This window comes from Phyllostomus discolor, chromosome 8 (genome assembly GCF_004126475.2).
Source record: "Phyllostomus discolor isolate MPI-MPIP mPhyDis1 chromosome 8, mPhyDis1.pri.v3, whole genome shotgun sequence".
NCBI classification, from domain to species: Eukaryota; Metazoa; Chordata; class Mammalia; order Chiroptera; family Phyllostomidae; genus Phyllostomus; species Phyllostomus discolor.
The window spans coordinates 63,722,698-63,747,960 of NC_040910.2; the positions used below are offsets into that span (position 1 = coordinate 63,722,698).

The 25,263-nt window shown below is 38.3% G+C and overlaps 1 protein-coding gene across 4 annotated transcripts in view; it reads left to right on the forward strand.

Moving 5' to 3' along the window:
* The window catches only part of ULK2 (unc-51 like autophagy activating kinase 2), a 113,096-nt gene that overhangs the window by 46,393 nt on the left and 41,440 nt on the right, over positions 1 to 25,263 (forward strand). For all 4 annotated transcript variants that reach the window (XM_036032947.1, XM_028534474.2, XM_036032946.1 and 1 more), the window contains 3 exons: positions 7,706 to 7,766; positions 20,624 to 20,761; positions 22,837 to 22,982. In XM_036032947.1, coding sequence (XP_035888840.1) covers positions 7,706 to 7,766; positions 20,624 to 20,761; positions 22,837 to 22,982 — 345 coding nt within the window. The remainder of the gene's footprint in view (positions 1 to 7,705; positions 7,767 to 20,623; positions 20,762 to 22,836; positions 22,983 to 25,263) is intronic.

Below are 25,263 nucleotides of genomic sequence, written 5' to 3' on the forward strand. Positions count from 1 at the left end.
ACTTTGCTGGATAGAGTAACCTTGGATGTAGGTCCTTGCCTTTCATGACTATTTCTTGCCTGGAATATTTCTTTCCAGCCCCTTCTTTCCTGTAAGGTCTCTTTTGAGAAATCAGCTGACAGTCTGATAGGCACTCCTTTGTAGGTGACTGTCTCCTTATCACTTGCTGCTTCTAGGATTCTCTCCTTCATTTTTACCTTGGCTAACGTAATTATGATGTGCCTTGGTGTGTCTCTCCTTGGATCCAAGTTCTTTGGGACTCTTTGAGCTTCCTGGACTTCCTGGGAGTCTTATTTCCTTCACCAGATTGGGGAAGTTCTCCTTTATTATTTGTTCAAATAAGTTTTATACTGGTTGCTCTTCCTCTTCCCCTTCTGATACCCCTATAATTTGAATGTTGGAACATTTAAAGATGTCCTGGAGGTTCCTAAGCCTCTTCTCATTTTTTTTGAATTCTTGTTTCTTTCTTCTTTTCTGTTTGGTTGTTTCTTTCTTCCTTCTGGTCCACTCCATTGATTTGAGTACCAGTTTTCTTCTCATCACTATTGGTTCCCTGTGCATTTTCCTTCATTTCACTTAGCATAGGCTTCATTTTCATCTAATTTGTGACTAAAATCAACCAGTTCTGTGAGCATCCTGATCACCAGTGCTTTGAACTGTACATCTGATAGGTTGGCTATCTCTTAGTTGCTTAGTTGTATTTGCTGTGGAGTTTTGATCTGTTCTTCTGTTGGGGCCATTTTTTTCCTTTTTTTTTCTTTTTTTGGTCTTGCTGGGCCTGTTACGTATGAGGGGCAGAACCTTAGGTGTTTACCAGGGCGGGGCAACCCAGTTGCTGGGTTGTGATGCTGTATGTGTGGTCCAAGAGGGAACAATCGCGTTTGCTCTGCTCTCTGTGGAATTTCAGTCCCTTCCACAGCTTCCCCCAAGGAAACTGGTCCTTTCTGGTGCTGATTCCCATGTGGGTGGGCTTGTGTATGTTCTAGGACCCCATGGGTCACTCCAGTGCACTCTCCTGTGAGGCCAGGAGTCTCTCCCTGTGCCTCAACCCCCACAGTTGTTTTCAGTCAGTGCCCTGAGACTCTGTTTCCTGGCGCTGGGACCCTGGGTTGCACACAGTGCCTTGCTTCACAATTGCCTCCTTGCTGGGTCTGCTGGTTGCCACCCTGTGCCCAGGGTCTGCCAGCCACTGCCTGCACACCCAGGGTCCTCCCTCTGCAGTCTTGAGCGCTTGGGATGCTTTACGCACCTGGTCCCACCACTCTTTGTGCTGCGACCCTTCTCTGCCTGGCTGCCTGGATGCTGGACTCTGCCCCTTCTACCAGTCTGGATGAAGTGTCTGTTGTAACTCCTTGGTTGTCCAACTTCCATACAGTTTTCTGTCAGTTCTGGTTGTTATTCTGTTTCTAAATTGTTTTTGTCCCTATCTTGGTTGTGCAAGGAGGCACAGTGTATCTACCTACCCCTCCATCTTCGCCGGAAGTCCCTCAATTTTTATTTGTCTGAGAAAGTCTTTGGTATTTTCCTTCACTTTTGAAGAAGAATTTTTAGGGTGCAGAATTTAAGTTGGTGATTTGTTCCCCTCAAGCCTTTAAATATTTCACTCTACTCTCTTCTTGTTTAAATCAATGTAAGAAACATTCAAAGCTGTAGAGAGTTTCTGTGAGTTTATTTGAGACAAACTGACAACAACTGCAAGGAAGCAAAATCTCAGTAGATTGAGAAAATGCTTTGGGAAATGACAGTTTTGCGCCTTATTTTATACATTATAATCAAAGGAGGAGACATAAGGGGGGGCTACATGAAATTGTTTGGATAGGTTAGCGAGACAGAAAGCAAAGGTTGGGGGGAACCTCTGGGATTGTAAAAAGATAAAACAGAAGACACATACTTCCTTTACATAGTTAGCAGTCATCAATTAACATAATAACAGTAGCAATGAAGGGATTTGTGGTCCCTGCTCTGGTATGGTGGTTTCCAGAGGTTTGGAAAACAGGATGTCATCTAACATTCCAAAGGTTTGTTATCATAGATGCAAAAAGACAATAGACAGGCTCAGTTAAAGTAAAGATTGACTTTTGTCATGGAAGATTCTAGCTTTTGACATGACTGCCTGCTATGATCTGCTTTTAGTTAATAAGTTTTAATTGCAGACCATCCTGTGTGGTTACTTTAGGTCTCCACACAGGCCTCCCCTGAGCTTGCCAGGTTTCCTATGTGGCCTCTTTTCGTCCACACTGAGGAGAGGTAAATGAAATTTTTATCTTTGTTCTTTTATAGGCGTAGCGTTCTTTCTTACTGGTATCTTGCAGGAATTTTTCACTTTTGATTTTCTGTAATGTGAACCTGTTATGCTTAGGGGTACAATCATGGACCACATTATGATGTTTTTAGGTCAATGAAAGGACACATATACAAAGGTAGGCCCATGAGATTGTACTGGATCTGAAAAATTTCTGTTACCTAGAGATGTCTTAGCCTTATAACATCTTAGAGCAACACATTAAACAAATACTCTTGTGTTATAATTGTCTAGCAGGGGTGCCCAATCTTTTAACGTCTCTGGGCCACACTGGAAAAAGAAGAGTTGCCTTTGGCCACACATTAAATACACAAACATTAATGAAAACTGATGAGCAAAAAAAGGTTTTAAGTAAATTTACGATTTTGTGTTGGGCTGCATTCATAGCCAACCTGGGTCACATGCTGCCTGTGGGCTTCAGGTTGGACACGCCTGGTACAGTATTCAGTACAGTAATGTACTGTACAGATTTGTTCTTAGGAGATGTAGGGAAACATAACTTGTCACTCCCAAATATGTCTCTTTGCCATAAGGGTTGTTTTAGGCTGGTTAATTTTAAGAAATAGCAGACATAGGAAAAGCTCTGCAAACCAATAGAAGTTATCCTTTATAAAAGATATTTACCTTTGTAAAGGAGGTGCCCATTTTTAGGGTGTTAGGAAAAGGGGGATGACCTTATCTCTAGAAACTCTTACAATGCAGAAGACAAAGGACTTAAATATGCACAACAACCTTACTGTTTTTGACTTTGCTTTTCCTGATAACCTTTGATAACTACCCCTTACCCCAATTTTCTTTTGTCTTCAGTGGAAGATGGTAGTTAAGGTGGTGGCTTCAGAGATTTTGGCGAGTTACTCAATTTTCCTGGGTCTCTTCTTTGTATACAGGAGTATCCAAGCTATTAAACTTTAGTTTGTTTTCCTCTTGTTGATCTGTCTTTTATTATGGGGATGTCCCAGCCAAGAACCCAGAGGGCTAGAGGGAAAATTATTTTTCGTCTTCTGCAGAGTATTAGGATATATCCTATAGCCTAGGTGTGTAGTGGGCTACACCATTTAGGTTTTGTGACTGTGATGATCCTGCAATGAAGAAATGGCCTAATGATGCGTTTGTCAGAATTGCTAAGTGATACATGACTGTAGCTGCATGAGGCATTTATCCACTTGGTGTTCTCTGAGCTTTTGGATCTGTGACTTGAGTCTGACATTATTTATTGTCTCAGATAACTTGCTTCTTTTGCTTTCTTTCTCTTCCTTTTGGTAATCTCGTTACGCGTATGTTACACCTTTTGTAGTTGTTTCTTAGACCTTGGATGTTCTGTTCTTTTTTAAAAGACTTTAGTTTTTTGATTTATGAGGATTCTGTTAATATATTGTCTAGCTCAGAGATTCTTTCATTAGCTGTGTCCAGTCTCCTAATAAGCTTATCAAAGGCATTCTTCATTTCTGTTAGCAGTTTTGTTTGTTTTTATCTTTCACTTTTATAGTTTTTTCTTAGGATTTCCATTTCTCTGCTTGTATTGCCCATCTGTTTGTGCATGCTGTCTACTTTTTCCATTAAAGCCCTTAGTATGTTAATAATAGTTGTTTTAAATTCCTGGTCTGATAATTTTAACATCCCTCCCATCTCTGGTTCTGATGCTTTCTCTATTCAAAGTGTTTTGCTTTTCTGTTTCTTCAAAGCATTTTGCTTTTTGGTATGCTTTGTAATTTTTTCTTGATACCTATACATGCCGCTGCATCAGGTGAAAGGAACTGCTGTAAATAGGCCTTTAGAAGAAGTGGGGAGGGGTGTAGGAGGGGTAGCACTCTGTAGGCCTGTGAACTGCTCTCAGTCTTTGAGTGAGCCTCTGGTCTTAAAATTTCACAGTGTTTCCCAGTTTCTCCTGAGTTAGGTGGGACAGGATGGCTGTAGGGGCTGGAGTTGGGTGTTTCCCTTCCCCCAGGTCAATTAGGCTCTGAGCTTAACCTGAGCAGATTAATAGTTTGGCCTTGTTAAGATCGGAATGCTCTGACTGATTTAAAAATGTTTCCATTTCCCTCTCCCTGCTGGCAACAGGTAGGGATTTTTCTCTCATATTTACTGTGGGAATATGATTGAGCTCCTGGAGGTATATCTGACAATACCATGAGCCCCACTCTGACTGGGTCCTCCTGGAGTTTGTAACTCTTAGACTTGTCTGCACCAGGCCTCCAGCAAATTGTCAATTTCCTGTCTTGAAATGCAAGGTTCTTGTGTCCTGGCTCTGATTTCCATGGAGGTTTCTGCTTGGAATCTCTTCTCAGGCAAGCCAGAGCTCCCTGTATCTGCCTATCTGTCTCTCCAATCTTGGGGGCTGGGTTTGCTTGTGTCTTCCTGTCCTTTTTGGTACTAAGAAGAGTTGTTGATTTTTCAGTCTGTTCAGCTTTTTACTTGTTAGGGTGGAATGGTGACTTTTAAACTTCTGACTTAGGAGCTCCTTAAGCTTCTTAAGAACCCATATAAGATATTTAAAACATCCATACAATTTAAAAATGATAATAGATATCTCAGTACCCTTCTCTGATTTTCTTATTTTTTTCTTTTTGTCTGATTTCCTCTTTGTGTTACTGCTCTGCACTTGTAGGGAAATTTCCTTAATGTTTTCTTCTAACTATTCTGTTGAGTTTTTCATTTATGTTCTCATATTTTGAATTTTCATAAGCCCTTTTTTCCTTCTGAATAGTGCACTATTTTACTTCATGGTGCACTATTCTGTTTTATCTCTGAGGTCATTAATTTTATATATATATCTTAACTTTTCCTTAAAAAATGTTAGTTCTTTCCCTTGGTAGTTTGTTTTGGAGTTGGGTTTTCATAGTAATTCTTCCCTTGGATATTTGGTGATTGTTGTATGCTTATAATCAAGAACGGACAAGTAAAATGTTTGAAGGCTCTGTGTATAGTGGGTCTTATGAACAGCAAGGCTCTGTACTGAGTGACATGGCTGTCATTGCCTTGGACTGCTTCCTTTTGGGGGATTTCTCAGATCCCCCAGAGAAGTCTCAGCCGGTCTTCTGCCTGAAGAGTATATGTACCTGATAGCATGTGGGGGAGCCAAACAGGGCAAGAAGGCTGGAGGTCTCAGTAGCACAGTGTGTAGAATTTCACTTACTGCCGCTGTTTCCCCCAGCCATTTCTCATGATGTACTGCTGCCTGGTGTGCTGCAGATCAGAGAACCCTGTGTTTTATTCTGTCCCAAGTAAAGACATCCAGGCTTTTCCTATATAAATTGGTACTTCTGAATTTTCCTTCTGCTGGCTAAGGATTATATCTTTTTGGGTCTTCTGGGTCAAATACCACTTATATCAACCTTTTAGCTTCCAAATTTTTGTGGTTATTAACTTTTCTGTTCATTTGCCTTTGTGAATTTAGGCTCTTTTCTGTCCTCTCCCAGTAGTTTCAAAATAACGATACGATACCAAAATAACAATATGATTACTAAAAAAATATTTAAAACATTTTGTGGGATTTTTTGTCTTTAGGATAATCTCATTAGGAATGTCTTGTTAAATTACTGAGTTTAAAGTCTCTTGAAATAACTCATTTTGGTGGCTGTGCTATATTTGCTTCATTTTACTTTTGATTTCTAGGGATTATTCTTTTTTAATTTAATTTTGTTTCATAATTATGTATAGTTTCAAATTCAAAGCCTACAAAATGAAGTACAGTTAGTGAAATCTAGCTTTTGTCCCTGCCCCATCTACCTAGTTCCCTCTATCACCCTATAGGTAACTGGTCTATAGAATAGAGGCTTTCTTGCCGCCTGCCCCTTGTCCTCTGGTTCTCATTTATTTTCCTCATCCCTCTCCCCACCTCCTGACATTATCACCTTCTTTCATTACTAGACTATAAGCTTCAGAATAGGTACAAAATAGGTATACTTCTCAGTGCTCATTTAGGGCCACTCAGAGGGGTATTTGTGATTGTTTTCTTCCAGTTTTGAGCATAGGTTAGCAGAATAGTTTATTTTTTTAAATTTATATTATTTGCTCAACACTGTGATTTCACCTCAACACGTATTATACCTTTAGTACCATTTAAAATCACAGGAGCAATGTGATACAGTGGATATGACAGCAACAAGGAATTAGGGACCCCTGCCCTCTGAGCTGTGCTCTGTTCCCCTAAGTGGGTAACCGAGGAGTAGATGACCTGTGGCAGGTGTTGTTGTGTCTGGAGGCCTCAGCTGCCATGACGTCTTACTCAACAGTCCATGCGAGACCCAAGGGAGTGTTCAGCAGGAGGAGGTGCTCCAGCCTCAGAGGGAACTATACTGTGTTTACAGTCAGTTGTGCTAGAATATGACATGTGTTCCTAAAAATCACTACAACCTGCAAAATTATTCACTAAAAATGTACAATTTATGGTCAAATTGGAATTGGGGGTACAATACTCAAAGCCTTTGTGAGTAATGCATTAAAGGGAACACAATAAAACAGTAGCATTTTTTGCACATGTTAAATGGTGAAGAAATATGTAAATCCTGAAATGAATGTGACACTTTACCTACATTACCTTCAAAGACCTGATGTTTGCTTTAGAAGTGGGCATTAGGAGGGCTGCATCCTGTGTGTTCAGCTGGGCACAGTGTTCTGTGTCTACCTGTTGTTCCTCATGGATGAAATTGCAGGTCAGCACATGGTTGCCCTCAGATTGCTTCCTAATATCAACATTAGAGACATTCAAACCTATAGAAGATTTTTAGGAGTTTATTTGAGCCAAACTGATGACAGTTGCTGGGAAGTAACATCTCAATGGATTGAGAATGGTAGTATTGCTCCTTACTTTATACATGGCAATCAAAGGAGGAGGCCTAAGGGGGTTACATGAAATTCATTGGCGATACGCTAGGGAGGTGGAAGAAAGCCAAGTGGAGAAACCTCTGGAATTGTGTAAAAAAATAAAATGGATAGACATAGGTGGGTATAGTTAACAATGACAATTTCTAGCACAAAGAGATAGTACATGAGAGAACCTGATAACAATAGGGGGTTCTGTGGTCTTCTGCTCTGGTGGGAGGTTGTACCTTGAGGGGTCTGGGAAAAGGATTATGCTGACTTTCCAAAGGCCTGTTACAGATTCAAAAAGACAATAGATAGGCCCAAGTAAGGTAAAGACTGACCTTTGTCAGGGAAGATGTTGGCCTAGGACCTGACTACCTGCCATGACTTGCTTTTAGTTGAGACATTTTCATTTCAGACCATCCCATGTAGTTACTTCAGGTCTCTTGAGTTTGTTGGGCTACCATGCAGGCCTCTCCTGAACTTGTCAGTTTGAGTACGTGGCCCCTTTTTTGTCCACACTAATGATCACATAAGAACAATTTATGTTTAAATAGATGGTGTAGCTAAAGTGACTATATTTTTCTCTTTCTCCTTTAGATGATATGCCAATAGGAACTGCTGGCAGACGAGCTTCAAATGAGTTCTTGGTGTGTGGAGGGTATGTTTACATATAGTTAAAGGTTTTTTTATATTTTTGTGTTTTTTTGTGAGTAAATTTAAAGAACTTTGTGTGTTCTTGATTCTAAAATTTATTTTGTTTTTCAATTGACCATTTTTTAAAAAAATTTTATGGTAAACACACATAAAAACTGCTGCCTTAACCATTTTTAAGTTTATAGTTCAGTAAAGTATATTCAATGCTGTGCAAAAGATCTCCAGAACTATTTCATCTTCAAAACTGAAACTCAGTCTCATTGTGTAACAACACCCCACATTCCCCTTCCACAAGCACTGGTAATCACCATTCTACTTTTTGTGTCCATGAGTTTGACTACTTTATAGAACCTTATATAAATGGAATCATACAATATTTGTATTTTTGTGACTGGCTTAGTTCAGTCAGTACAATGCTCTCAAGATTTGTCCATGTTGCAGCATGTCTCATAATTTCCTTTTCAGGCCCAAATAATACTCCATTGTATGGATGTACTACATTTTGTTTATCTCTTCATCTGTCAGTAGACAGTTGGAGTGCTTCTGCCTCTGGGCTATTGTGAGTAATATTGCTATGAATGTGAATGTGCAAGTATCTATCTGCTCAAGACCCTGCTTTTAGTTCTTTTGGATATATACTCAAAAGTGGGGCTGGTGGATCATATGATAATTCTATTTTTAATTTTTTAGGAGATACCATATAGTTTTCCATAGTGGATGCACCATTTTATATTCCTACTAATAGTGTACAAGGGTTCCGATTTCTCTACAACCTTGCAAACATTTGTTATTTTCTGTTTTTTTAAAATAATAGCCATTTTTTATAAAGATTTATTTATTTGTTTTTAGAGAGAGGAGAAAGAGAGAAACATCAGTGTGCAAGAGATACTACATTGATCGGTTGCCTCTTGCATGCCTGTAACTGGGGACCTTGCCTGCAACCCAGACATGTGCCCGGACTGGGAATTGAACTGGAGACCTTTCAGTTCTCAACCCAGCACTCAGTCCACTGAGCCACACCAGCCAGGGCAATAATAGCCATTTTTTAATAGCCATTTTAATGGGTGGGAAGTGATACCTCATTATCGTTGTGATTTGCATTTCTCTCATTATTAGTGGTTTTAAGCATCTTTTCATATATTTGTTGGCCATTTGTATATCATCTTGATCTTCAGGCCCATTTTTTAATCAGGTTTTTTTTTGTTGTTGGGTTCTGGAGTTCTTTATGTATATTAGATCTTAACCCTTTATCAGATATTCAATTTACAAATATTTTCTCCCATTTGCCATTATTGTCTTTTCATTCTATTGAGGTGTCCTTTGAGCACAGAAGTTTTAAAATTTGATGTAGTACCATTTGTCTATTTTTTTTGTTTGGTTACCTGTGTTTTTGGTATCCATATCCAAGAATTATTGCCTACTTCAGTAATTAGGCATGAAGATTTTCTCTTATGTTTTCTTCTAGGAGATAAGACTTTTGAGTCTTATGTTTAGATTTTTAATTCATTTTTAGTTAACTTTTTAATATGGTGTAAGGTAAGGATCCAACTTCATTCTTTTCCATATGGATATCTAGTTTTTCCAGCAACATTTGCTGAAGAGACTGCCCTTTTCCTGTTGGGTGGAGTTGGCACCCTTGTTGAAGATGCAAGGCATTGTGTCTGGGATGTCTGTTCCATTGGTCTCTAAGTCTGTCTCTGTGCCAGTATCACACTATTTTGATTATTGTAGCTTAGTAATATATTTTGAAATCAGGACATGTGACACCTCCAATTTTGTTCTTCATTTCCAAGATTGTTTTTACTGTTAAGGGCACCTTGATTTCACATGATTTTTAGGGTAGATTTTTCTAGCCTAAAAAAATGCCATTGGGATTTTGATAGGGATTGGCACTTTGGGCAATACTGACATCTTAACAATGTTAGGTTTTTCAGTCTTTGAATATGGGATGTCTTTAATTTCTTTCAGCATTGTTTTGTAGTTTTCAACATACAGATCTTTCACCTTTTTGGTTAAATGTATTTCTAGATATTTTGTTCTTTTTGATATTATTGTAAATGGGATTGTTTTCTTAATTTCCTTTTTGTATCATTCATTGTTAGTGTATGGAAACACAGCTGCTTTCTGTGTGTTGATTTTGTATTGCAACTTTGCTAAATTTGTGAACTGTTAAAAATGGTTTTATATATATTATGTATTTTTTGTGTATGAAAAAATCTTTAGGGTTTTCTACATTTAAGATCATGTTATATGTGGATACAGATAATTTTATTTCTTCCTTCTAATTTGAATGCCTTTTATTTCTTTTCCTTACCTAATTGCTCTTCCTAGGAATTCTGTGTTGAATAGAAGTGGTGAGAATGGGCATTCTTGTCTTGTTCTGGATGATAAAGGAAAGACTTTCCAAGTTTTCCCTATTGCATTTGATGTTAGCTGTGGGCTTTCCATATTTGGCTTTTATATGTTAAGATAATTTCCTTCTATTCCTAGTTTGTTGGATGTTTTTATCATGAAAAGGTGTTGGATTTTGTCAAATGCTTTTTCTGAATCAGTTGAGATAATCATGTGGTTTTTATCTTTTATTTTGTTAATGTGGTGTTAGAAGTCCCATTTGGCCATGGTGTATGATCCTTTTAATGTGATGTTGAATTTGGTTTGGTAGTATTTCTTTAAGGATTTTTACATTAAATTTCATTTGGGGATATTTTTCTGTAGTTTTCCTTTCTTGTAGTGTCTATGTCTGGCTTTGGAATTGGGTAATGCTGAACTCTTGGGAGTGTAAATGGGGTTGGGACTGCCCCTTTTTAACTCTTTGGAAGAGTTTGAGGAATGTTGGTGTTACTTATTTAAATGTTTGGTATAAATCACCATGATCTAGTTTTGATAGGTTGTGTGTTTGTAGGAATTTATCCATTCTTCTAGGCTATCCAATTTGTTGGTAATCAGTTGTTTTTATTCATTTTGTATCTGTGGCATTAGTTGAAATGTCCCTTTGAAACCAGAAAAGTCAGCATTCATGCTGCCTGTCACTACCAGAACCAATGAGTAGAGACAAGGATTGAATCTTTATGGGTGTTTTATTCAGATGCCGGCAGTCTGAGAAGAGAGCTGGTTATGTACCCTCAAAAGCCATCTCTCATCTCATTTCAAGCTGACCTTTTTATGAGGAGGAGAAAGAGTGGGTAAGGGGTTTAAGAAAAGATTAATTGGATAGAAGGGTAGGTAAGTGGTTTGGGAAAAAGGTTAATTGGATAAAAGTTGCAGTCTGGCAGTGATTTTTCTATTACTTCTTCATCTGTTGATCAACAGTTCTTATCTGCATCTCAGGTGTTCCCTCCCTGGAACACAATGGCTCAGATATCAAGTCAATGGCTTGCAGACCCTCTGAGGTACTAAGGTTGAATTGCTTGTCACCTCCTGGAGTCAGTCATTCCAGTTCCTGGAATAACAGCTTTTTACATGCATTAGTCACTTAACTTATCAACTACTGCTAAAATCTTCAACCCTTGAGTTCCCCTATTACCTTCTTTCATTTTTGATTTTGACTGTTCTCCCTTTTTTTCTTAATCTAGCTGAAGTTTTTTGCCAATTTAGTTGAATTTCTAAAACGCCAACTTCTAAATTCTTTGATTTTTAAATATTTTTCTATTTTTCTCAATTTTGTTTATCTCTGTTCCAATTTTTATATTTTCTTCATTTTGCTAGCTTTGGATTGAGTTTGTTCTTTTTCTAGTTCTTTGAGGGGTAAACTGTTGTTTTGAGAACATTCTTTTTTAATGTGGGTGTTGATAACTTTTACTTTTGTTTTACTTTCACTGTATCCCATAAGTTTTGATATGTTGTCTTTTCATTTTCATTGTTCTCAAGATATTTTCTGGTTTCTTTGTGATTTCTTCTTTGACCCATTGGTTGTTTAAGAGCGTCCTGTTTAATTTCTATGTATTTGCATGTTTTTCTAGTTTTCCTTCTACTATTGTTGATTTCTAGTCTCTATTCATTGTGGTTGTAAAAGATACTTTTTATGATTTGAATTTTTAAAAATTTGTCAGGATTTGTTTTGTGGCCTAACATGTCATCTGTCCTGGAAAATGTTTTGTGTGCACTTAAGAAGAATGCACTGTTTTTCTGTTGGTGGGAGTGTTGTGTATGTCTGTTAGATTCACTTGCCTATGTTGTTCAAGCTTGTGGTTTTTTCCTTTTGTCTGGTTGTTTTATCCATTATGGAAAGTGGGGTACTTGAAGTATACAATTATTACTGTAGAATTGTCTATTTCTTCCTTTAGATCTGTCAATATTTACTTTATATATTTGGGAGTGGTGATGTTTGGTGCATAAATATTTATAATTATGGTATCTTCCTAATTAATTGACCTTTTTATTATATAACATTATTTTTGTCTCTTGTAACAGTGTTTGACTGAAAGTCTATTTTTTCTGATATTATCAATACTAAGCCACCCCTGTTCTGTTTGGTTATCATTTGCACAAAGTATCATTTTCCATCCTTTCACTTTTAGTGTAATAGGGACAGATTTTTCATTGTCATTTGTTACTCTTCTTTGTCTTATGATGTTTTTTGTCTCTCTCTTTCATTCTAACTACCTTTTTTAGTGTTGTGTTGATTCTTTTGTGGTGACATACCTTGATGCTTTTCTCATTTCTATTGTGTACATTCCATAGATGTATTCTTTGTGGTTATCATTGTGATTACATAAAATACCTTAAAGTTATAACAATTCTATTTTGAACTGATAACTTCAATTGTATACAAAAACTCTACTTCTCTGAGATTATAGGAGTATACTCCCCCCTTTACTGTTATTCATGTCACAGACTGCATCTTTATCTATTGTGTGTCCATTAACATAGTTTTTGGGGTGGGTTGTTGGTGTTTTTGTCACTTAGATTCTCTACAAGAATTTAGGACATGCTGTTCTCAATGGAGAAGGGAAAGAGTTGATGGCAGAACTACATAATGGCTCTGAAAGCTGGTCTGTCACCAGTCTGTTTTTCTCTGCTTTGAGGACAGCATGTCCCAAATAGGAGCTGTGCTTCCAACCTGCTTCTCAGGTGTTGTGACAGGACGTACACCAGAGATGCAAAAGTAGGTCCAGAGAGACGTAATGAATATTTTGGGGAAAAAATCATACACTCTACCACAAGATATTAAGTGCAACTGAAAACATAAATATAAAAATAATATTTAAAATTATGCTGTGTGAAAAATTAAAATAGTTTCCTGTAGATGAAACACTTACTCTTCATGGGGTCATTAAGGTTTTGTATCTCCCTTAATATATTAGTGAAAGGTTTTCTTACGCTCCTCCTAGGAATAAATGTAAATCAGCCACAAAATTAGGCAGCATAGAGCTTTATTGGGGTTTGTGCACCCGGGTGACGTTTCTTTCTTGGCCCATCTGGTGAGGCTGAGAAAGCCGCGAGCAGATGGGGAATGTGGTGGGGTTTTATTTGGTTGGCCCTCTCTGTGTGTGAGCTGGGGATTGGTCCCCTCTGAACAAAGTGGCAACATATCATTGGTGGTTCTCCTCGTGCCCTGGTTTGACGTCAGCCGTCTCTTCTGGGTTGTAGTTCAGACGCCATGTTTGTTTCAGCCACCGTGTTTGTAGTTCAGCTGCCATGTTTGTCCTACCCTGCCATCCTGACAATTAGAAAAATATAATTCAGGATATAGAATTTTACTTTGTAGGACCTATTGAGGGAAATCTATGTACACGTTGGTTGATGTTAACTAAAGCCCTTGAAAGTCTTGGCATCTGAAGTTTTTGGCCTGTAGTACTTTGGCTGTCTAGGCACAAATTTAGTCTGTTGTTTCAGGAAAGCACTGCTTAGGCTAGGAGCATAGGATGAATTTATAGTGTCATGTGAAAGGTAGACACTTGTGAGCCACACTTGAATGACTCTTTTCTTACCTTAGCTGTATTGGTAGTAATTTCAAAGTACCTTTTCCCTTGAGGTTTTCATTTCATTTATCTTCTGAAAAGGTTTATAAAGTTGTACTTCTTGACATTACTGACCAGATTGCTGACCTTTCTCCTCACCGAATGCCAGCTGTACAATATAAGCCTACTAGGTTGTGGGGGAGCTTTGCCCGTCCACCATGGATGTGAATAAGTCTACCAAAACATGATCTGCTTGGGGAGGAAAGGTGGCTGATCTCTCAAAGGAGAAGGGCCAAGAGCCTTTTCCTCAATGGGCTTTTATTGGGTTTGTTTGCACAAGAATACAGGTAAAGCTCATTAATCATTGTCAGGCAGTAAGGATCAAACAATAGATAACAAAGAACTCTGAGGGCCTATTTTAAGTCAGGGTCAGATAGCTAAAGAGCTATAAAACTTTGATGAACAAACTCACTTCTTGCTTGGACCCTTATTTAATTGAGAGCATTCTAAACAAAGCAGGTTTCACTGGATTTTACATATTCTTTCTTAGGCCTGATTGCCCTAGGGAACCTGCCCTTTCCAGCACAGGGCAGTACCCACCACCAGCATTGTTTCAGGCTTACAGCATTGTCTTAGGCTTAAGTCAGGCAGGGGTAGTAAGGCAGCCAAGAGATTAGGAGACTTCTTGCAGACAGAATGAGGACTCAGACCATGTCATAGCCGAGGGGCAAGTGTCCATCACCCCCTTTTGCTGTAGTCCCCAAGTCCTTCCTTGGGGCCTCCACGTGATCATGCCTGTCTTAGGTCATTCCCCCCTTGGGGAATTTTACCTGTCATTGGTTAACCGAGCAAGCATTGGGGGCCAGTTATGGATGAAGTAAAAGGAGCAGAAGTGGCGCCCCTGCCAGGGAGATAAGCCTTGTCTCCTTAGTGGCTTATGATCTGAAGGTCGCTTTCTCAGCCTTAGCCATGGGGTGGGGGGTGGTGGTGGTTACAGCTTCTGAAACCAGGCAGGGCAGTTCCCAACACTAGGTTACTCAGGAAAGCTTACCACATGCCCTTGAAAATTTGGTAACAACTTCTAGTGTTGGTGCATTTCAGCACTTTGAAGGAATTTCTTTAAATAGGAAAAACAATAAAATGCAATAGGAAAAACTTCAAATTGAGCTAGGAATTTTGGACCATGTGGTAGTTTATCAGTAAAATATGTAAAGCTAGAAGTTTCCCTAGTGTTTCAGTAATTTTTAGTGATGCTTCTATGCTAATAAAATACCTAACAGTTGCATTCGTTGCATAGTTCTGCCCAAAGATCTTAATAGTAAATTTAGTTTAGAGTAGTGGTAGTTTGTCCTGAGCGTCTTTATGTTTACTTAAAGAATATAATGCACTCTAGAGCACCCCCTGAGTAGCAGAGGCACCCTGGAGTACCTGATGCACAGTTTTGGAGCCAAGAGGATAAACAAATTTTGTGAAGACTTGTTTTCTGCCGTCTTTGAGGATAAGTTTTTAAAATTTATTTTATTTTTATTAAGATTAATTTTTTTAAAAGATTTTAGTTATTTATTTTTAGAGAGAGGAGAAGGGAGGGAAAAAGAAGAGGTGAGAAACATCAACGTGTGGTTGCCTTTCACATTTGCCCCTGCCCCCTCACTGGGAACCTGGCCCACACACCCAGGCATATGCCCTGACTGAGAATTGAACTGGCAACCTTTTGATTCACAGGCTGGCACTCAGTCCACTGAGCCACACTAGCCAGAGCTAAGGATATAATTAAGTATGATAATTATATATGATGCCTCAGTCCCCTTCAAAATAGGCACCTTGGGACCTCACACAGTTCTCTCAGTCACCATCAGGTGTCCCATCGCATTTTTCCTGAATGTCATCGACAGTCTGAAATCTCTTTCCTCTCAAAGGTGATTTTAGTTTTGGGAAATGCCAGAGGTTGAAGGGTGCTAAATCTGGCCTGTAGTGGGTCAGAGTCACCTGGATGATTTGATGTTTCACCAAAAACCTCTGCACAAGATGAGATGCATGAGTGGGCTCATTGTCATGATGAAGCTGCCAAATGTCAGTTGCCCATGGCTGTGGCCTTCTGAATCATCTGAATAGTTTCCAAAGAGGAATGTTCAGGCTTAATGCAAAATTTGATTTAGATTCATTGCTCTATTTGCTTAGTCATTTTGAATGTGATGGCCACATGGTACACATGCTTACTCAATGTCACCTACTGCCTCCACTGACTAGTACAGTGAAGTTGTCATTGTTCATGCATGGGCATCCCAGTCTACTCTGTTTGGCTGCCAGGATACATAGATGCCATGTACACTGTTCTCATTATATTAACAATGGCTGGACTTTTTTCAGACAGGCCTCATATTTCTAGGTTTTCACTTTTGATTTGCTGCCATTTTTTCTTCTTGAGTTGCCTTTGCCTCCTTTCTTAGCTTCTCTTCCTAAAGTGTAATTCTTGAACTTTTTCACTAATAAGTGCATTTTCACCTAAAGAAACACTTCTCAGTGTTTCACTACCCATATGACAGCCTTTAGTATGTGAAGGGAGTGGGATATCTATTCCTTGTGCATACAGACAGAAACACAGACACAGGCATAGGAGTTAGGACATCAGAATCCTTTTTTAAAGATTTTATTTATTTATTTTTAGAGAGGGGAAAGGAGGGAAAAAGAGGGAGAGAAACATCAGTGCATGGTTGCCTCTTGCACACATGTGCCCCCACTGAGGACCTGGCCCACAATCTGCATGTGCCATGACTGGGAATTGAACCAGAGACCCTTTGGTTCACAGGCTGTTACTCAAGTCACTGAACCACGCCAGCCAGGGTCAGAATTTTTTTAATTAAACAATTTTTGTTTTTAAAAATTTTTGTTGTTGTTACTCTCCCTCCCTACCTTTTGTTTTTAGGTTTAGTATATAAGAATTTTGATGGAGGCCAAATGTGTGCACAACACAGGGTGCATTAAAGTGAGTCATCTCTAATGGATTCCTATATTTGTGGCCCTACAGACACTAGCCCCTTGCTTACTGGGTCTGTCACTTGCTTTTCACCTGAAGCTATGGGCTTGTATACCAGCGTAGGCAGTTACTTCTCTTTTACTCCTATTCCCTTAGCCACAGCCCTGTGAGCATGAGCTGACAGCTCTGGCTTGGCACTTGATTGCAGAGATTGGACTTCCTGGGAACTCTTGTTGCATAGATCCTTCCCTCTTCTCTCTGTCCATGGTATTATATTCTAGCTGTATTAGTGCCATCCTCATCACTTAACCCCTTGGGTTTTTTTTCATGGAGTCTTTCTAAAACGGAGAGGGACAATTGGGAATCTGCTGTTGTAAAGGTTGTGAATTTGAAGACATGGTCATGAAATCTCCTCATCTTTTTTTGTCCATTTGCATTTTTGCTCTCCCTCTCTCAGCATTTGTGAGAGTAGATAGAATGACATATGATTGTGTTGCACTTCCAACAGACTGCTTAGTTTTCCTGGTATTCCATGTGGGTCAAAGATGACTTTTCACATAGAGAATCCTTGAACTACAGGACCTAGTGGAAGTAAGGACCAGCTGGAAACTCAGGGCTTATATAGACAGATGTTCTCTCTCTTCATGTTGGGCTAGGGAGTTGGGTAATGGTTAAATATTGGTGTTAATGTAAAGCTAGACAGAAAAGTAACTGCAGTGGTCTTTGATAGCTGGAACTCTGGGGATTTGTCCACGGAAGACTTTAGACTGAGCAAGGCTACTCAAAGGTGCTGTTCAGTAACTGAGACATTAGAGAACATCTGCCATGGCTTTCATCTCCTGGTATGCTGGAAAGGAAGGAACCAGAGTTATTAGAGAAGCCAGCTGGTTGCTTGGGATTCCCTGAGACAGATGCCTTAAATTATGAGGTTGCTAAGTTTAGATCTTAGGGTATCTTTATCCAGCTTCTTAAGTTCCCTTTGGTGATTATCAGGAAGATTTTAGAACCTGACGATGTAAAAGTTAAAAAAAATCCTAATTAAAAGATGCGTAATGTCACTAGTCACCAGAGAGATGCAAATAAAAACCACAATGAGATATTACCTCACACCTATCAGAATGGCTATTATCAATAAATCAACAAACAACAGGTGTTGGCAATTATGTGGCGAAAAGGAAACCTGCATGCACTGTTGGTGGGAATGCAGACTGGTGCAGCCACCATGGAGAACAGTAAGGCATTTCCTCAAAAAATTAAAAATGGAACTACATTATGACCCAGCGATTCCACTTCTGGGAATATATCTGAATAAACCCAATCACTAATTCAGAAAGAATATATGCACCCTTATGTTCATTGCAGCACTATTTATAATAGCCAAGATCTGGAAAGAGCCCAAGTGTCCATCAGTAGATAAGTGGATAAAACAGCTGTGGTACATTTACACAATGGAATACTAGGTGGCTATAAAAAAGAAGGAAATCTTACATTTTGCAATAGCATGGATGGACTTGGAGAGTATTGTGCTAAGTGAAATAAGCTGGCCAGTGAAAGACAAATATCATATGGTCTCACTTAGAGGTGGAATCTAATGAACAAAATAGAAACAGGCTAATAGATACAATAGACTGGCAGCTGTCAGAGGGGTGGGGGTTGGGGATTGAGGGCTGGGTGAAAAGGGTGATGGGATTAAACAGAACAAAAAACAAATCCTCATAGACACAGACAACAGAATGGTGGGAACAGTTAGAACAGGATAAAGAGGAGTTAAATGGTGCCAGAAGGAGACCTGACTTTGGGTGATGATCATACAATATAATATACAAATGATATATTATTGAACTGCACACTTGAAACTGATATAATTTCATTAACCAATGTCACCCCAATAAATTCAATAAAAATATTTAAAAATAAATAAAAATTTCGAGATGTACATGCTTTACTAGCTGATTATGTATTTACTAAGCTGAGACAGTAGAAAGATGGCATTTGTTCATTCACCTGCTGCTACTCGATGACTGTGTTGGTTATTCTGTTCTTGAGCAACTCGGGCTGTCAGCCTGTATGCGCACTGGGTTGCAGACTCCAGAGTTGTTTAGTAAAATCTTGTAAAGCTGTTTAGTTTTGAGAAGCAGAAGTATTTTGTTTCGCTTTTAGTTTATAGGTAAACTTTACAATCAGATGTATAGATATTAAAAAACAAATAAATCATTGTATTTAAAAGATAATAGAATTAAGTTGTGAAAAATAGTGAGAACTATTTTGAATGGTGTATCAGTCAGGAATTCCACGTGACTATAAACAGCAGGGTCCTGACTATAGTGTCATTGAACACTAAAGCTTTTGTTTTCGTACATGAAGAGAAGTCAAGATAATAGTGGTTGCCTTTCCTGTGGCTCAAGGAAGTTTTCTCTAATTTTTTTGGCCTTTTCTTCATGGTTTCAAGATAGCTGCTGAAGCTTCATCAAACATGTTCACGTTTCGGGTAGGAGGAAAAATGGATAAAAGACTTAGCCTTAGTGTCCAACCCTTGGGCCATGTGCAGCCCAGGATGGCTATGAATACAGCCCAACACAAAATTGTAAATTTACTTAAAACCTCTTTTTTGAAGCCCTGGCTGGCATAGCTCAGTGGATTGAGCGCGGGCTGGGAACCAAAGTGTCCCAGGTTCGATTCCCAGCCAGGGTACATTCCTGGGTTGCAGGCTATAACCCCCAGCAACCGCACATTGATGTTTCTCTCTCTCTCTATCTTCCCTTCTTCCCTCTCTAAAAATAAATAAATAAAATCTTAAAAAAAAAAAAAAAAGACTCTTAATAAAATGGATTGAAAGAGAGTTTTAAAAACAAAACAAAACAAAAAAACCTCTTTTTTGGTCAGTTTTCTTTAGTGTTTGTGTATTTAATGTGCAGCCCAAGACAACACTTCTTCCAGTGTGGCCCAGAAATGCCAAAAGGTTGGACACCTTGGCCTTATATCTTATTGACCAAGAAAGACCTCTGACTACTCAGTGTTATAAGGAAGTCTGGGATATGTCATAATTTAACTGGGCAAATTACTGCCTTCCATAAAATTTGAGTTCTGATAGTAAGGGAGAATGGATGAGTAGCTATTGGGAAAGTAACAAACATCTCGACTACAGATGAAATTTTCTTTTGATTTAAATATAAAGAACTCTAATGGTTTAAAAAGTTCTAAAGTGACACAGTAATGGATAATCATAGTTTTGTTTAGATAACTATATAATCTGTTTATATCTGTAATGTAATTGGGAGAAAGTGGGAGATTCCTGTGGCTTTTTTAGAACTATACAGGGCAGAATAATGAAATAAGTCATCTTTGTTAAGGCCTTGTATTATTCTTGATGTTTCAAGGTATGTTGTAAATTAATTGAAAGTCATCAAAGGACATACTATTTCTGAATTTATGAAAATCAAGGGAAGAGGCTATTAAGAAATCAAACACTAACATTTAAAAATTTGGAGCTCAAATCAGTTCTATGCTTTGAGAGTTACACAGTGTACTTTCTGTCTTCATAAAGGTCAGGGTTCCTTGGGGGTGCGTACTGCGTTCATAACTTTTGTAAATAGTCTGGTTATCCTTACTTCTGAACTTCCTGTTCATTTACCCTGCCTTTTTCCCTAGAAATACTATTTTTCTCTCACATAATAATTAATAGCAGAATGTGACTGGATAAAACTGAGTTTTGCCTACCTACTTTTCTTGTTGTAGAGGAATGTTTTTCCAGTTCTTGTTAAAATTCCTAGTCCTCAATATGTATATGAATGCCAGGAAAGTTCTTTAAATGAAAGTGAGATTTTTTTGCTTTATATATTTTTCGTAATATGGTCATTTTTCTGATTACATATAGAAGTGATCATTTGGCATCCTTTAAAATTTTCTGCATCACCAATGGGTCAAATGAAAGAAAAATGGTCTCATTTGAATTTCTTTTTTTTTTTTTTCAACAAATTATGGTTGCAGGCAGTGTCCGCCTACTGTGTCACCTCACAGTGAAACAGCACCAATTCCAGTTCCTACTCAGATAAAGAATTATCAGCGTATAGAGCAGAATCTTACGTCTACTGCCTGCTCTGGCACAAATCCACATGGTTCTCCCAGGTAAGCTGGTATTTTAAAACTTTCTAATTTTTTTTATTAAAAATTTTGTTCTTTACCATCATACACTTGCAGTGCCAAGGAATTAAAAGCAGCAGTAAAAATTACTGTTTTTCTTTGAAAATCTTCAGTAAATCTTGGCATAAATCACTTTTGTTGCACATTGGAGTAGTTGTTTTAAGGAAAAGCACTTGTAAGATTGTTTTAGTTGCAAGCCCAAGGAGTCACTTTTTTCATGGAACACCATTTTTACTTGAAAGAACAAAACTGATTATGAGTAGTTGGCAGCCATTTTGTCCAAGACAAACTAAGTCTATCACTTCAGAGAAAACAAGTGACATAGCCCAGACTGGTATGGCTTAGTGGGTTGGGCATTGTCCTGCAAACCAAAAGGTCTCCGGTTCCACTCCTGGTTGAGGCACATGCCTGGGTTGTGGGCTGGTCCTTGGTCAAGGCACAGGTAAGAGGCAGCTGATTGATGTTTCTCTCCCTCTCTTTATTTCCCTCTCTCTAAAAATAAATATTTTTTTAAAGAAAAGGAGAAGAAAACAAGTTACATTAATATCAGCTCTTGGGTAAAAATTAGAATTTTGGAAAACTTCCATTCACTACTGTGAACTTTACAGCTTCTGTTACCTATTGACAGCCATTTCTGTTAAGACTGGTGATGATATTTTGATATGAATGTGACTTTTTGATATTGTATAATGTGTCAACATTTGGATTATCTGCATAACTCAGTCAGCCAATATTTTCTAAATGACCATGTTTAAAAGTACTCATGCATGGATGAAAGATTTATTCCAAGGACAAGATACTTTGCCAAAGAATGGAATTTAATGTAACAGAGTACATAATTTCCCTGAGGTGGTTCCATACTATGACTAATCTTTTAGAAATGGCCACTTGCTGAGTTTTGATCTAGTATCAAAGAAAAGTATCTGAAAGACTACCAAACTATCCCTCCCCTTTCTAATTAAGTATTTGTGTAAGTCTGGTTTCCTTCATGTACTTCATGTGGTGTAATAGATTTTGTGTAGAAATGGTATGAGCATCCATTTGTCACCTATTGCCAGGCATTAGAGATTTGCAAAAATATACAATAATACCATGCTTCTCACTAATTTATTTTGTTTTGGAAGATATAATTATTTTTCATAATTATGTTACATGTAATAAGCATACTTTTAATGAATTGATAATTACAAAAAATTCTCAGTTTTCAATAGACACAAGTTGCATGAACAAAACCTTCCTGGGATCTTCAGCAATTTAAATGTAATGTGGACCTAAGACTCCCAAAATTGAAACTGGCTGTTCTATATAACATTACCTTTGTTAAAACAAGATGAAAATATGATTACATAGCACACCTTGGAACAGTGCAGGGTTTAGGGGCACCAACCCCTTGTGTAGTCAAAAATTCAACTTCCCAAAAACTTAACTACCAATAGCCTGCTGTTGACCAGAAATCTTACCAATAATGTAAACAGTCAATTAGCACATATTTTGTATGTTTTATGTATTATTTACTGTATTCTTGTGATAAAGTAAGCTAGAGAGAAGAAAATCTTGTTGAGAAAATACATTTACAGTATTTGCTGAAAAAAATCTGTATGTAAGTGGATCTGTGTAGTTCAAATCTGTGTTGTTCAGGGGTCAGCTGTATATTCAGTTTTTAGTTTGTGTTTGAATTACAGAACTCTAGAAACACATCAGAAACCAAAAACAGTGGTAACCTTTTGAGTAGGATTACGGAAGTGTTGAGAATTAGACAGGATGCAAGGATAAGAGGGAGACCACTAAATGTAATTATACGTTTGTTCCATATAACTGTATTACCTTTTTAACATTGTTTTTTATTGTATTTTTTTCCATTACCGTTTATCCTCTTGGACCCTCTTCTATCTCCACCCCATCAGGCCCCCCCCCACACACACACACATTGCAATCACCACATGGGTTACATGTTTTTTTAAATATCTACTCCATGGCATATTTCTAGGAAGTTTCAGGAGAAAATACAGAAATAGCCATAGAACCTATGAGAGAGGAAGTCATTATATTTTTCTTTTCAGATCTGCAATGGTACGGAGGTCTAACACCAGCCCACTGGGCTTTCTCCGTGTGGGATCCTGCTCCCCAGCGCCAGCAGACACAGTGCAAACAGTTGGACGAAGACTCTCTACTGGGTCTTCCAGGCCTTATTCACCTTCCCCTTTGGGTAAGGAGAGTTTAAAGCAGTTGTTTTCATCCTTTTTCACTATGATAAATCTGACATGACACTCTCTTTGGGAACATTGGCTCACAATGGTGGTGAGTCTCAGCTGATTTCAATCCATATCCCACTCCTTCAAGTATACCTGCTTCCTGATTACGCATGAGAATCTCTGTGTTAATCTGTTAGGATGTCTGTTGGAAATATAATAATACAAAAGGATCTTATGGATAAAAAGTATCTCCATTGGGTTTGGGCTCTAAATACAAAGTCAGAAACCCTAAGTACATAACACTCAGATTTACGAGGTTGAAAAGACAATAGTGTACATAGCAGCACTGTGCTGCATCTATCCATGGTCGGAGAGCCCCAAGAGGGAAAGGATGACAGCTTCGTTACAGGTTCCTACCTCTCCTGGAAACCATGCACAGCAACAACAACAATGCTAAAACAAAGTAGAAGCAAACAGCAAAACAGCAAAAACCCAACCAAACATAAACACACACTTCAAAGGAGAGTTTTAGTGAACTAAGAGAAAAAGAAAATGCTTCAACTTCAGAATACATATGAGAGAGGCCAGAGCACCCAAGATAGCAGAACTTGTGAGAAATAGCATTGATAAGGTAGGGAAGGAAAGGTAGTACTGAGAGGGCCCAGTGCTGGCAGATCTCAAAATTGAAAAAAAAAAAAAAAAGATATACACATACACACAGGCACACCTTGGTAACTTGTCAGCTTTAGAATTTGTTAAACCCTGTACTCGCTGCATTTTGATGAAAAAATGTTTCAGCACTCAGTGTTTGCTCAGGATTCACTGCACTTGCTCTAACTTGTATGAGTTACAACACTGCCCTGCAAAAGAAAATGCTTCATCACTCATTACATTCGGTACTGGTCAGGTTTGTCACTCGTCGTAAGTTCTGGAGTGAATTAATGATGAGATCTGAATTAATGATGAGATCTGTAAATACTGTTTGTAAATACCACTCTATTGTAAATACCACTGTATTTACAATATGCCAAAACTGCTGCTGTAGGACTCACAGGGAACAGAAAGAAATCTTGGGAGGAGGTAGAGCAAGAAGGATTGAAGCACTGTTCAGAAGCCCTGATTTCAAAACAAAACAAAACAAAAAAACCACAATGATAACGTTTATTTTTTTTAAGTTAGTATTGAAACATCACCTGTTCCAGATGGTCTTGAAGCTCTTTTTATTTTTTATTTCAGATTTGGGTTCATTATTTTTTTTATTTTAAATTCTATTTTATTGATTATGCTATTACAGTTGTCCTGATTTTCCCCCTTTGCTTCCCTCTACACCATACTCCCTGCTCCCTCAGGCAATCCCCACACCCTTGTTCATGTGTATTGGTCATGGGTATTTTCTTTGGCTACTCCCATTTCCCATACTGTACTTTATATCCCCATGGCTCTTCTGTAACTACCTATTTAAACTTCTTAATCCCCTCATCTCTTCAGACCCATTCCTCCAAACCCTTCTCCCATCTGGCAACCGTCAAAATGCTCTTCACATCCATGATTATGTTTCTGTTCTTGTTTGCTTAGTTTGTTTTTTAGATTGATAGATGTGTATTTATTGCCATTTTATTGTTGATAGTTTTGATCTTTTTCTTAAATAGGTCCCTTTAATAATTCATGTAATAATGATTTGGTGATGATGAACTCCTTTTTGTGTCTAGAAAGCTGTTTACTTGCTTTTTAATTCTAAATTATAGCTTGGCTGGGTATAGTAATTTTAGCTATAGATCCCTTCTTTTTATGACTTTGCTTATTTCTTGCCAATCCTTTCTAGTCTACAAAGTTTCTTTTGAGAAATCAGCTTACAGTCTTTCTTTTTTAAAGATTTTATTTTTATTTTTTTAAGATTTCATTTATTTATTTTTAGGCAGAAGGGAAGGGAAGGAGAAAGAGAGGGAGAGAAATATCAATGTGTGGTGGCCTCTTGCACATCCCCTACTGGGGTCCTGGCCCACAACCCAGGCATGTGCCCTGACTGGAAATTGAAGCAGTGACCCTTTGGTTTGTAGCCTGCATTCAATCCATTAAGCTACACCAGCCAGGGCTATTTTATTTATTTTTAGAGAGAGGGAAAGGAAGGGAGAAAGAGAGGGAGAGAAACATTGGTGTGTGAGAGATACATCGATTTGTTGCCTCTTGCATGCCCCCAACTGGGGACCTGGCCTGCAACCCAGGCATGTGCCCTGACTGGGAATCGAACTGGCGACCCTTCGATTGCTTCGTTTGCTGGTTGGCAGTACTCAGTCC